At 32.8% G+C, this 12,117-nt stretch overlaps 1 protein-coding gene across 1 annotated transcript in view; it reads right to left on the bottom strand.

Annotated features, from left to right (window-relative positions):
- Nucleotides 1–12,117, bottom strand: part of LOC106881531 (UDP-D-glucose 4,6-dehydratase) — a 93,660-nt gene that overhangs the window by 2,974 nt on the left and 78,569 nt on the right. The window contains exons 8-12 of the mRNA XM_089349729.1: nt 11,685–11,744; nt 9,743–9,786; nt 7,316–7,481; nt 6,124–6,280; nt 1–1,969 (exon numbers count right to left, since the gene is read on the bottom strand). The exon at nt 1–1,969 is cut by the window's left edge and continues 2,974 nt beyond it. Coding sequence (XP_089205855.1) covers nt 1,923–1,969; nt 6,124–6,280; nt 7,316–7,481; nt 9,743–9,786; nt 11,685–11,744 — 474 coding nt within the window. The 3' untranslated portion in view covers nt 1–1,922. The remainder of the gene's footprint in view (nt 1,970–6,123; nt 6,281–7,315; nt 7,482–9,742; nt 9,787–11,684; nt 11,745–12,117) is intronic.

Raw genomic sequence — 12,117 nt, forward strand, 5'->3', positions numbered from 1 at the left:
CAACGTTTCAGCTGATATACCCTCCAGCCTTCATCAGGTTTGAAATTTCCCCAAGACACCTGATGAAGGCTGGAGGATATATCAACCAATACATTGTGTTAACAAACAAGATGAGGATAAATATCCGTCAATTGTAAATAATGTAAATAATGAACAGAATTTTCTTGTATAAATGTAAAAATAGATGAAATCGGGGACTGTTAAAGCCAATAGACTCAAAAGACTCACTACAACAGTTCTAGCTTGTGCCAATGGGACTAGCATCTCTGTTAATTTTCATGAAAAAGAAAATTACTGATAAAAAAAAACAAAAAAAAAAAAAACTACCAAATGGAATTCATGTCGTTTTTTGACCTATGTGTTAAAAGGATGAAGAAGATGTCTGGTTGGAAAAAGTGAGGTCCAAGCATTTTGGTGGCTGGCTATGAAAAAAATCACTGCTCCTATGGGATTAATTTAATGCTCACTGATCTGAAAACATCAAAATGCTAGCAAAGAGGATAAACACACAGCTGGCAGTAATTTCTGGTGGTCTGACATCCCAGTTACAGCTACTGGATGTCAACATTTATAAGTCCTTTCAGAATTACATGAAGGAGCAATAGAATAAATTGATGCCAAAGGAGAATCATGACTTCTTACCAACTGGAAGACAAATACATAACAAAAACACCAGGACTTACAAATATATATAACATACAGAAAATTGCATTACTGGGCACTGCACACATCCTATGCAAAACACTGTCAATACAGTAACCATAAGAGCATCACAGCAAACCACAGCACATACCCAAGGCACACAGAGCTGCACTCGGTAGTGAAGTGAAAGCACGTTATAAAAATAAAACTACAGAACAATAATAATAATAATGGCTTGAAGATAGAGAAAGAAGCACTTATATGTGCAGGAGAAGAACAAGCATTGGGGACAAATTATGTGAATTGCAGAACTGATAAAACAACTGCGAGTAACAAATGCAAAATTTGTGGTGAGAGGAGTGAAACAGTGTGGCAGTGTTAGTGAACATATGAAATTGGCACAATGTGAATACATAAGTGACATCACAAAATAGTAAGAATGACCCATTGGAGCTTTGTAGAAATAATGGCCTTGAAAGATCAAAGATGTGGCATTACCAAATAATAATAATAATAATAATAATAAGGCCTGAGAATGAGGATTGCAAAAAAGCATGTGAGATGCAATGATTCAGTGTGATAATAAAATTAAACATTGAAAATCTGTCATTGTTGCAGTGAAGAGAATAGAAAAAAAAATAACATGCCTGATAGCATGTGTAGCATGTTCTGGTGACAACAGGATTGAAGAGAAGAGAAAAAGTTAACAGTTATGATGAATTGAAGTGGAAAATACACAGGTTGTGGGCAATGAATGAAGGAGACATGATGCCAGAAGCAATTGGTGCCCTTGGAAGTATCAGTCCCCAATTACCAACTTGACATGAAAAGATTGGAATCATCATTGCTTGGAACTGCAAGAGTCCTCCGCAGAGTTCTTGCAGTATGGTCAGTAAACAAGTGTCACCTTAGTTTGTTGGCTGAGGACAGCTGACACTTTCCAGCAAAATAAAGTTGAGATTATTATTTTTAATAATAATATTAATAATAATAATAATAATAATAATAAGGTCTGAAATTTGGGGGAGGGGGATAGTTGACTATATCAACCGCAATGTTTCACTGGTATTTATTTATCAACCCTGAAAGGATGAAAGTCGACCTTGGCAGAAATATTAATAATAATAATAATAATAATAATAATAATAATAATAGTAATCATAATAATAATAATAATTATAATAATAATATATGTGGTGTTATTTCATCTTTTCTGAAATTCAGTCTTCTGCTAAGTGAGCTTATAATGACCATAAATTTCAATTTGTTTCCATTTGATTTTAGCTTTGCCAAGTCCAGTTGTTGGTGTTCTCTCTGTACCATTCAACTGTAAAAGAAGAAATGTAAACATTCAATTTCAACTGTAGACCATTTCATAAATTAATTTGGAAAATATATGTCTATAGTTTAAGAATCATATTTTTGAAATTATATATTATAAGTCTTTTTCATGTTATCTTTTATCTTTTATTTGTTTCTGGTATTGGATTGTGGCCATGCTTAGGCATCACCTTGAAGGGTTTAGCAGTAAAAAAAAAAAAAAAAAAAAAAAAAAATATATATATATATATATATATATATATATATATATATATATATATATATATATATATATATATACATACATATATATATACATACATACATACATACATACATACATACATACATACATACATATATATATATATATATATATATATATATATATATATATATATATATATATATATATATTATTTTGCTTAAAAGAGTTCCAACACTGTCTGTTTTTTATGTTTTATTTATATTCCTGCAGAACTAATGTGGGGTATAGAATATGGAATATACAATATATAATATGATATACAATATACAATATAAAATAAAATAAAATAAGAATGGATGGCACCATGAAAGAAAGTATTGAATGTAGATGAAATATTGAGTGTTCAATATAAAGGATCAAATATATAAATATATAAATATAAATATATATATATAAAGGCGACTCGAGTTTCAGGGCTATTTCCCTTCGTCATGGCCGGTATGACAGACTTTAACAGTTTGGCAAAAGAGACCGATAGAATAAGTACTAGGCTTACAAAGAATAAGCTCTGGGGTCGATTTGCTCGACTAAAGGTGGTGCTCCAGCATGGCCACAGTCAAATGACTGAAGCAAGTAAAAGAGTAAAAGATATATATATATATATATATATATATATATATACAATTAATAAAAAGAAAATAAAGAACAAACACAACATGAAAAAAAACAACAATGTGAGGACGTGGTACATGCAAAGTATTAGCAGATGCTCAAGGAAGGAAAGAAAGGTAGTTTTACATTTTGAGCAAAGCTCTTCGTCAGAAACAGGAGACGGAGGAAAGTCCAAGAGAAAAGGAAGACGGAGGAAAAAAATCACCACTGATCCACATGTGGATGAGAGTGTATATGATTATGCATGTGTGTTTAGCCCTGAAAGGCTCTGAAGTAGTGCATCCTGAAGAAAAACGAATGTAATTTTCAAAATCTACATCTCAAAGAGAAGGTTGTCCATAAATGATAATAGTAAAATAGAATTTGTTGTGAGGAATAGCTTTTAGATTGACAAATCTCCCAGTCACTATTTGTCACCATCAAGCTCTCTCTCTTTTACACCTTTTCCTCCCTTTATATATTTACCACACTTTTTATCACTCTCTCTCTCTGTATATGCATTATCTCTCATGCATGCTGCTCTCCCTCTCTCTCTTTATATGACAAATTGCTTTCATTTTGTTTAAAACATAATCTTCATTTTATGATACACAGCTATTATGCATAAAATGCTAACTTTCAAACCCTGTTTTCTAATCAGATAAAAATGATGAAACTTTAAACCTCTGTAACATTTTTCTAACATTTTTCCTGGAATAAACAAACCACAAAATTGTATTCAGCACAAAATATACACCAATATATCAAATTTGAAGGTTTTTCACTTAATTTTGAAATATCAAAATCTGTGACAGCAAAGTGTTATTCAGGCACTCAGCTATGAGTCCACTGTATCTTATAGCAAAAACAACTGTAAGCTAACGAAGTTCATAAGATAATCATTTATTGCTTTATTAATTAAGGCTACCATTAGTTTCATGTAAAGAAAAATGTCTGAAAATCTTAATAATTTTTCAAGCCAATCATATGGAGGAATGGTGTTTGCCTCCATTTTGGATGAAAACACAAAACATCTCATGTAATCTCTCAGGAGTTCACAATAAGTCTCATAAAGAAAACAATAAATCAAGGGGTACTACTCTTGGATGACACCTTTTGAGTGATTGTCTCCCTTGGGTTTGACTTTTTGGGGAAAAAAACTGCATTGGAATGGTGAATTTCTTTGCATTATATTATATTATATTCTGAGTACATGTGATGTTTGTGTGTTTGTATACCAAGGGAATTCAGCAGGTGTTATGTTTCTTCCATGTGTGGAGTTTGTGTGTTGTGTATATTCAATGTTCCCATTCAGGAAAAGAACCTATCCTGGTGGGGTTGGTGGCATAGGAGGTGATTCTTCTTTGAAGTGTCGGAGTGTGAAATATTGCTTGTGTATGCAGGGAGAGAAGGTTTCATCCCTAATATTTAAAATGTTATCTGTTAACTGTATGATGTTTAGCTTTAACAATGACGCTCCATGTTATGTGGGAGTTATTTGCTCCTCTTTCTTTCAATGTATATATTATATTGGATAAGGATGCTGCATGTCTTTTATTTTTGTCCCACTTGAAAGGTATCATATAAAAGTAGTACCTCTTGATTTATTGTTTTCTTTACAAGACTTTTTGTGAACCCTCAAGACATTTCACATCTCCATTTTTTAAATTTTCTTTTGAATGTTTATAAACCAAGTTTTATATTTAGACCTATTATTTTATGGCTATTAATATTCACAAAAAATACTAGGCAATGAATCAGTAATTCATTGGATATTACTACTATCCCTTAATGAGGCTATTTTAACCTCTAATTGAATGTGTGTATGTGTGTGTGTATATATATATATATATATATATATATATATATATATATATATATATAATTTTGTTTAAAAGAGTTCCAACATTGTCTGTTTTTTATGCTTTATTTATATTCCTGCAAAACCAATGTGGGATATAGAATATGGAATATACAATATATAATATAATATACAATATATAATATAAAATAAAAATAGATGGTACAATGAAATAAAGTATTGAATGTCTTATTGAATATATGGAATATGTCTTATTGAATAGATGAAATATTGAGTGTTCAATATAAAAGATTAAATATATAAAGGTGAATACGTATTTTCTATACCTTGTGGTATTTCATCATGGCCGGTATGACAGGTTAAAGTCTGTCATACCGGCCATGATGAAATACCACAAGGTATAGAAAATACGTATTCGCCTTTATATATTTAATCCTTTATATTGAACACTCAATATTTCATCTATTCAATAAGACATATTCTATATATTCAATAAGACATTCAATACTTTATTTCATTGTACCATCCATTTTTATTTTATATTATATATTGTATATTATATTATATATTGTATATTCCATATTCTATATCCCACATTGGTTTTGCAGGAATATAAATATAAAAAACAGACAATGTTGGAACTCTTTTAAACAGAATAATATATTCCTCTATACACAATCATACAAAACCCCTTTTTTGTATTTATTTTTACTCTCATATATATATATATATATATATATATATATATATATATATATATATATATATACATATATATATATGTGTGTGTGTGTGTGTGTGTGTGTGTGTGTGTGTATGATTAATAGCAACACAGAAGAGATATTAATATCAAAAGGTAATCTTTATGTCCAACTTAATGTGAAAGCTTTACTAGAACACTGAATACTGCATTATTTACCTAGAGAGGACTTCTCATATGGACTTGTGCATAAAACTATAAAGCTGTGTGTTTGTACACACACACACACACACACATATATATATATATATATATATATATATATATATATATATATATAGTTTATTGTTCTGTAGTATGTTGGATCAACAAAAAGAGTACTCTATCCAGTGAAAGATAAATATCATTTAATATACACAATTTAAAAAGAGCTACTTATAGGCTCAGTGCATACTGTTTGACCTATTTGAAAACTAGTACGCTGGTCCATGAGAAAACATGAGAAAAAATGGTAAGAAAAAGGTGAAGAAGCTTGATCAAAAAAGTGGAATGAGAAGAAAGAAAAGAAAAGTAAGAAAACCAAGATATTAACACCGTTTGTTTGTAAAAATCATAATTAATCTAGCTGGTGTGGAATATGTAAAAAGAATAGCGGTTTATGGCATGAAAGATGTCATAACAATATAAAAATGATTGTTCCAACAAAAACAAAGCAAAACTATCCTATTCATGTCAACACAAGAAAAAAATGCATGTAAAACAATAAGAGTAAAGACTCACTTGTTTTTTCAATTCCAGTTTGCCAGGGAACTTCCGTCTTCCATCCAGTTTGAAGTATTTTATTAAAATTAATATTGTACTGATTATCATTAAAAACTCGATCTTTTACATATTCAATGTGTTCCATAATAGCATCTTCACTGGTAACATTTTTAATCTAAAAATTCAAAAATCATTTACTATAATTAAAAATATATACAAAAAACTCTTGACATTTGATGTTTCAAGGATATGGAAAAAACAAGTTAACCGATTAAAACTTCACATTATTTTTTCTTTTGATCCTTGGTGGGTGGAAAGGCAAAGTTGACCCTAGCAGGATTTGAACTTACAAAATAAAGAGCCATGATTAACAGGTATTTTTGTCAAATACTCATCTAATCCTACCTTTCCATCATCTTTATTATTTAATTATCATCCTCAACCAACATTCCTGTGCTACTTAAGTTTTTATGTCTACTAATGTTATCAAATCAATCCTTGTGCTAGTCGTTTCGCCAGTTGTTTTGCAAATATACACAAGGTGTAACAATTATGAACTGATATTATCACCTTCATCAACATCATTATCATTTGACATTCACTTTCCAAGATATGAGACAGTTCTTTATTGAACCTATTGCCTCTTAGACATGTCAGAGGGCCATATCACACTTGTACATTTTAGTTTTGTCTTAGTTTCTACACTTGTATGCATTTCTTATCACTAGTCACTTTACAGAGTGTATTGGATGTAAAAGGGATTGTCAAGCTCCCAACTAGATTGGGGGGTCATTCACTAAGCATTTTACAAAGCGCACTGTGTGCATTTTATCAGTGCACCTGTACTAGTAAATGAGATCTGTCTTGTATACTGTAAGATTAAAATGTCCTAGCATTCCAATAAATGCTTAAAATTGCTTTGATGTAAAGTAATTTCTCTGAAGCTCAGAAGCTAGGATGTTAATGTGATTACATGTTCATGTGTTCAAAGCTTGTAGCAACTATTGTGTTATGTCACTAGATACAATACCTAATCTCTACTTGCCAAAGTCTGCCTGGCTGACAACATACTCCACTTTGGAGAGTAAAAAGGAGAGCCAGCTATGAAGACAATTCTTTTTAAATACCCAGAATCTGTAATAGCCATCGTATCTATATTTTTATTGAACAATGGATAATAACAAGAACATACATATATATTAATACTTACTTTTTTTACTAGAAGTTTTGCCAGCTCTAGAATGGAAATTGAAAATTCACTGCCAATGTTGTAAATTTCTCCATGTTTACCCTTATGGATAAGAGTGTCAATAGCATTGACAATATCACTGACATTGATGAAATTTCGTACTTTTTGCCCATCTCCATGAATGGTGCTGAAAAGAAACAATGAGAAATATAAATAGATAACTTTTAGATAGTTTAGTATTTCATTTGACTGCTTACCTAACCACCAATTGTTGATCACTTACTATAACATAGCTTAATATGTAATATGAGGATGGATCTTTTTTTTTATGTCTGAAAGGCCACATTAAGTTAAGTGTAAAAGGTTACATTAAAAAGACAATCTTAGTAAATATATGGAAAATGCAATTACACTTATGAAAATATAAATATTAATCTAAACTGACATTTTCATGACATATTAAAAATTTAAACATTAAAATAAATACAATACAATGCAAATATATATAAAAAAACCCCAGATTTATGCAAAATCCTGACTTCTTCCAGAATACAGCACTTAAGGGCTTCAAAGGTAGCAGGTAGCAGGTCTACAATATTGATTATCTCTTTCTTATCAAGTCTGATATAACAATTTCAATAAGGAAATTGAAGGTGTTCTTTTAGTCTTATTAAGACTATTAATTCATTGGATCACTGTCAAAGATTTTGTTTACCAGAAGGGTTGGTGTTGTTTAACACCCAAGTCAGCCTTGATTGAAGGACATCCAAGTTGTGACCATCCCACTAGTTTTCAATACATAGTATATGCAGTGTTACATTATCTAACATGCACTTTTTAAGACTCTAGGGTCTGATTAGAGGGAAACTAAGAGGCCTCTATGTGCAGTTTACCTGCTGGCAAAATCTCCTTTAAACTACACACTCTCATCTTAAAGAACAAAACAAATTGAATGACGTAGTTTTAGATACATATGTATGCTTGAATAAAATATGGGGTGGTTGTAGCTTGACCGGTATTAATCTCTTTGATAGAGTTGACCAGGGTTTCAACAATAATTACAATATCTGACAGCTACTTGTCACTTATATGTTTAATGGTTATTTTTCTATAGAGTAAAATATGGAATCCAACAAAACACTGACAAGAACCAACCAATAGGAAAGTTGAAAGTAAGTAAAGATTTTATTTGCTGTGAGGAGTGCACAGTCTGATATCTCAGATCTTGTCCTTATCAAAGAATCAAGAAAAGAGAAACAAGGAAGGAAGGAATAGGCTTAAAATGTTAGAATCTGCCATACTCTTCATAGCAAATGAAAAACTTAACTATATTTATAAATTGTTGAGGGTAAGTAATCTTTTCATTTGAAACATTTAGAAATGTTAAAAATGAGTTATAAATAAGATCAAATGGCTGAGCTAGGAACTGAACCAGTGTTGTGAATTTGGTGTGGAGTTTATTGGCACACAGAAGGGCATGGGTTTTTCTCCTTCAGGTATCTCATAATTATTTTAAATCCTAAGTTAAGCAAAGTCAGTACTGGGTGACTGGTTTGTTAGCAGTTGAGCAACTGCTCTATCTGGACATTATGAATTACTGTTAGCAGTACCTGATGACAGTTAGTAGAACTTGATGTCTATTCTCTCAGTACCCAATAAATCACTGTATCAGTACCTGATGACTGTGGTAGCAGTAATTGATGTCCACCTTCTTAGTACCCCCATAACTACTGTGTCGGCACCTGGTAACTGTGTTAGCACCTGATGACTATTTCAGCACCAGTGACCATGTTAGAAGTACCTGATGACATACTGTGTTAGTAAATAGTGACTGCATTAATAGTACCTGATGACTACATTTTTGGTACTAGTTGAAGCACTGTGTCAGTATCTGATGATTGCTCTGTCACTACCAGATAAGCACACCTTTGATAACTTATGAATTACTGTGTCAGCACCCAATGGTTTTGTTAGCAGAAGATGGATGGCTGCTGTCTAAAAATGCACTTTTCACCTGAGTTTTCATTTATAGCCAACCTGTGGGTATTTTTTTACCTAAATCTCAAGAATATTGATTAATAGTTTATATAGCAATATTTATAGGGCTTTTGTTGGTAGGTCCTATCATGTGTAGGGCCAATAGCTATAGGAACTATATGTTGATCATGCATTTGCACATGCTTGTGCAGGTAGATGTATGGTTAACACATATGTGCAGGCCTGGATAAAATATTTTTGTGAGCACCTCAAAGTGGTTGTTCAACTGACTGGCTAGAAATTACATCCAAAGCTCCCTCACATCCTACTGTCTAAAAAAGCAAACAGTACATTGGATAACGTAGTTATTGAGTAAGAAGGCAGGATTCTCAAGGCTAGAATGCCTCTGATCAAATGTCTGTTTAGTGAGGGTTAAACAATAAAGAAAATATAAAGAAAAATCCAACTAACCATTTTTCATTTTGCAGAAGTAGAGAGATAAATCGTGGTACAACCTATTTGAAATAAACACATGATTAAACATTACATCTGTGTTTAGCTTCAACACAAGGAATAATAACTTAGACAAAACATCAAAAGCAAACAAGTTTGAAAACATTTTCTCACAAATTCTTTCTTAAATACTTTTATTTTTAGAGAGACAGCATCTACTATAATTTGATGGCTTATAAAGGATACTTCCCCACCCCAAAGTCTCAGAAAACCAGCTTGTATCTTGTAAATACAATTACAAAGTTTAAGTGACTGGCAAGTGGTGATTCAAGAAATGGGCCTGCTAAAATTATGACATGTCTTATAAGCCTTATGAAGACTAACTTAAATATTATATACCATAGTGTGGGAGACAGAATTGGTTATCAATACAGATTATCTTTACTGGTGCAGGCATAGATTAGTAGTTGATAAGTTCTCTTTCCAGCCACATAGTTTCAGGTTCAGGGACACTGAAACCCAGAGTTTCATGTAACAGATCATCAGACAGTTGTTAGACATTAGAACAATGTAATAGTCTTATAAATATTTACAAGTATCCATATACTCTTTTACTCTTTTACTTGTTCCAGTCATTTGACTGCGGCCATGCTGGAGCACCACCTTTAGTCGAGCAAATTGACCCCAGGACTTATTCTTTGGAAGCCTAGTACTTATTCTATCAGTCTGTTTTGCCGAACCGCTAAGTTACGGGGGCATAAACACACCAGCGTCGGTTGTCAAGCGATGTTGGGGGGCAAACACAGACACACAAACATATACACACACATACACATACACATACACATACATATATACACATATACGACGGGCTTCTTTCAGTTTCTGTCTACCAAATCCACTCACAAGGCTTTGGTTGGCCCGAGGCTATAGTAGAGACACATGCCCAAGGTGCCACACAGTGGGACTGAACCCAGAACCATGTGGTTGGTAAGAAAGCTACTTACCACACAGCCACTCCCGCGCCACATCTATATGCACATACACACATACATACAGGAAAATTGCATTTTCTAAATCTGGATTTTGTAATACGGCGCTGCCTTTTTATTGTTGCTTCATCAGATGATAGTTTGGAAACACGCTTACTAATGAATGCTATTAACTAATTGATGGGAGATGGTTAGAGCACCAGACGTTGTAGGAAGGGTCCTCATTTGGTTTGTGGAAAGGTTTATATCTGCCTGTACTAACGTAATTAATGTAATTACATTCTTTAAGATTAGCACTGACTAACAGTAGTTTTTAGGTTCAGTTAACTAAATATTTTGCATCGTTTTCTTTTTATTATAGCTGTATCGTGATAATTCTTATTATGTACGACGTCGTCTCCTTCATTGGACACGAAACTCGGCTTGCGAAGACCTGTTGGGGCAAGCGAAAGCGAAATCGTGATGAAAACCTGTGCCCAGCGTCGCATTTCTGGCACTTGTGCCCATGGCACCTGTAAAGACTTTCGAGCGAGATTGTTGCCAGTGCCGCTGGACTGGCTCTTGTGCAGGTGGCACATAGAATACACCGTTTCGAGCGTGGCCGTTGCCATTACCGCCTGACTGGCCTTCGTGCCGGTGGCATGTAAAAGCACCCACTACACTCTTGGAGTGATTGCCGTTAGGAAGTGCATCCAGCTGTAGAAACTCTGCCAAATCAGATTGGAGCCTGGTGTAACCATCTGGTTCACCAGTCCTCAGTCAAATCGTCCAACCCATGCTAGCATGGAAAGCGGACGTTAAACGATGATAAACTGATCGTTAAACTGAATAACCATTACTAGAATGCCTTTCATCATGGATCTACTTGATTAGTGCTAACTTGAAGCTAAAGAACAGTAACATGAACACAAAAAGAAAGCACAAACACTAAAGTAACCTTAAATGTTGATGGAATATTTTTAACTTACCTTGTCAGGGTATTGGTGAGGTCCATATATGTTGTTGGCACGGATCATAATCACAGGTAACTGTTAATAAGGAAAGTGAGAAATATTCATAATTGCAGGTAACAGCAGGTGAAGGAGCAGGAAAGAGTTATGATCATAGATAATTTATGGGGGTAGGTGAGAAACAATCATGTTCGTTTGTTTTACATTTGTTTTTTCATACTAGCATAGTTTAGATGAATATATATGTATATATATTATTGAGACATTGATTTATACCTCAGTAATATATATACATATATATTCATCTAAAACACAGAACAACTAACTACTGTTACAGCAAGGAAGTAGAGATGCTTTTGGATAATTTAGAAAATTCCAAACTGTTTAATTAAGAATTATGAGACAAATGCGAAAAAATAAACAAAACAACTCCGGCTCACATCGAATGATT

The sequence above is a fragment of the Octopus bimaculoides genome, chromosome 3 (assembly GCF_046866305.1).
Source record: "Octopus bimaculoides isolate indiv1 chromosome 3, ASM4686630v1, whole genome shotgun sequence".
NCBI classification, from domain to species: domain Eukaryota; kingdom Metazoa; phylum Mollusca; class Cephalopoda; order Octopoda; family Octopodidae; genus Octopus; species Octopus bimaculoides.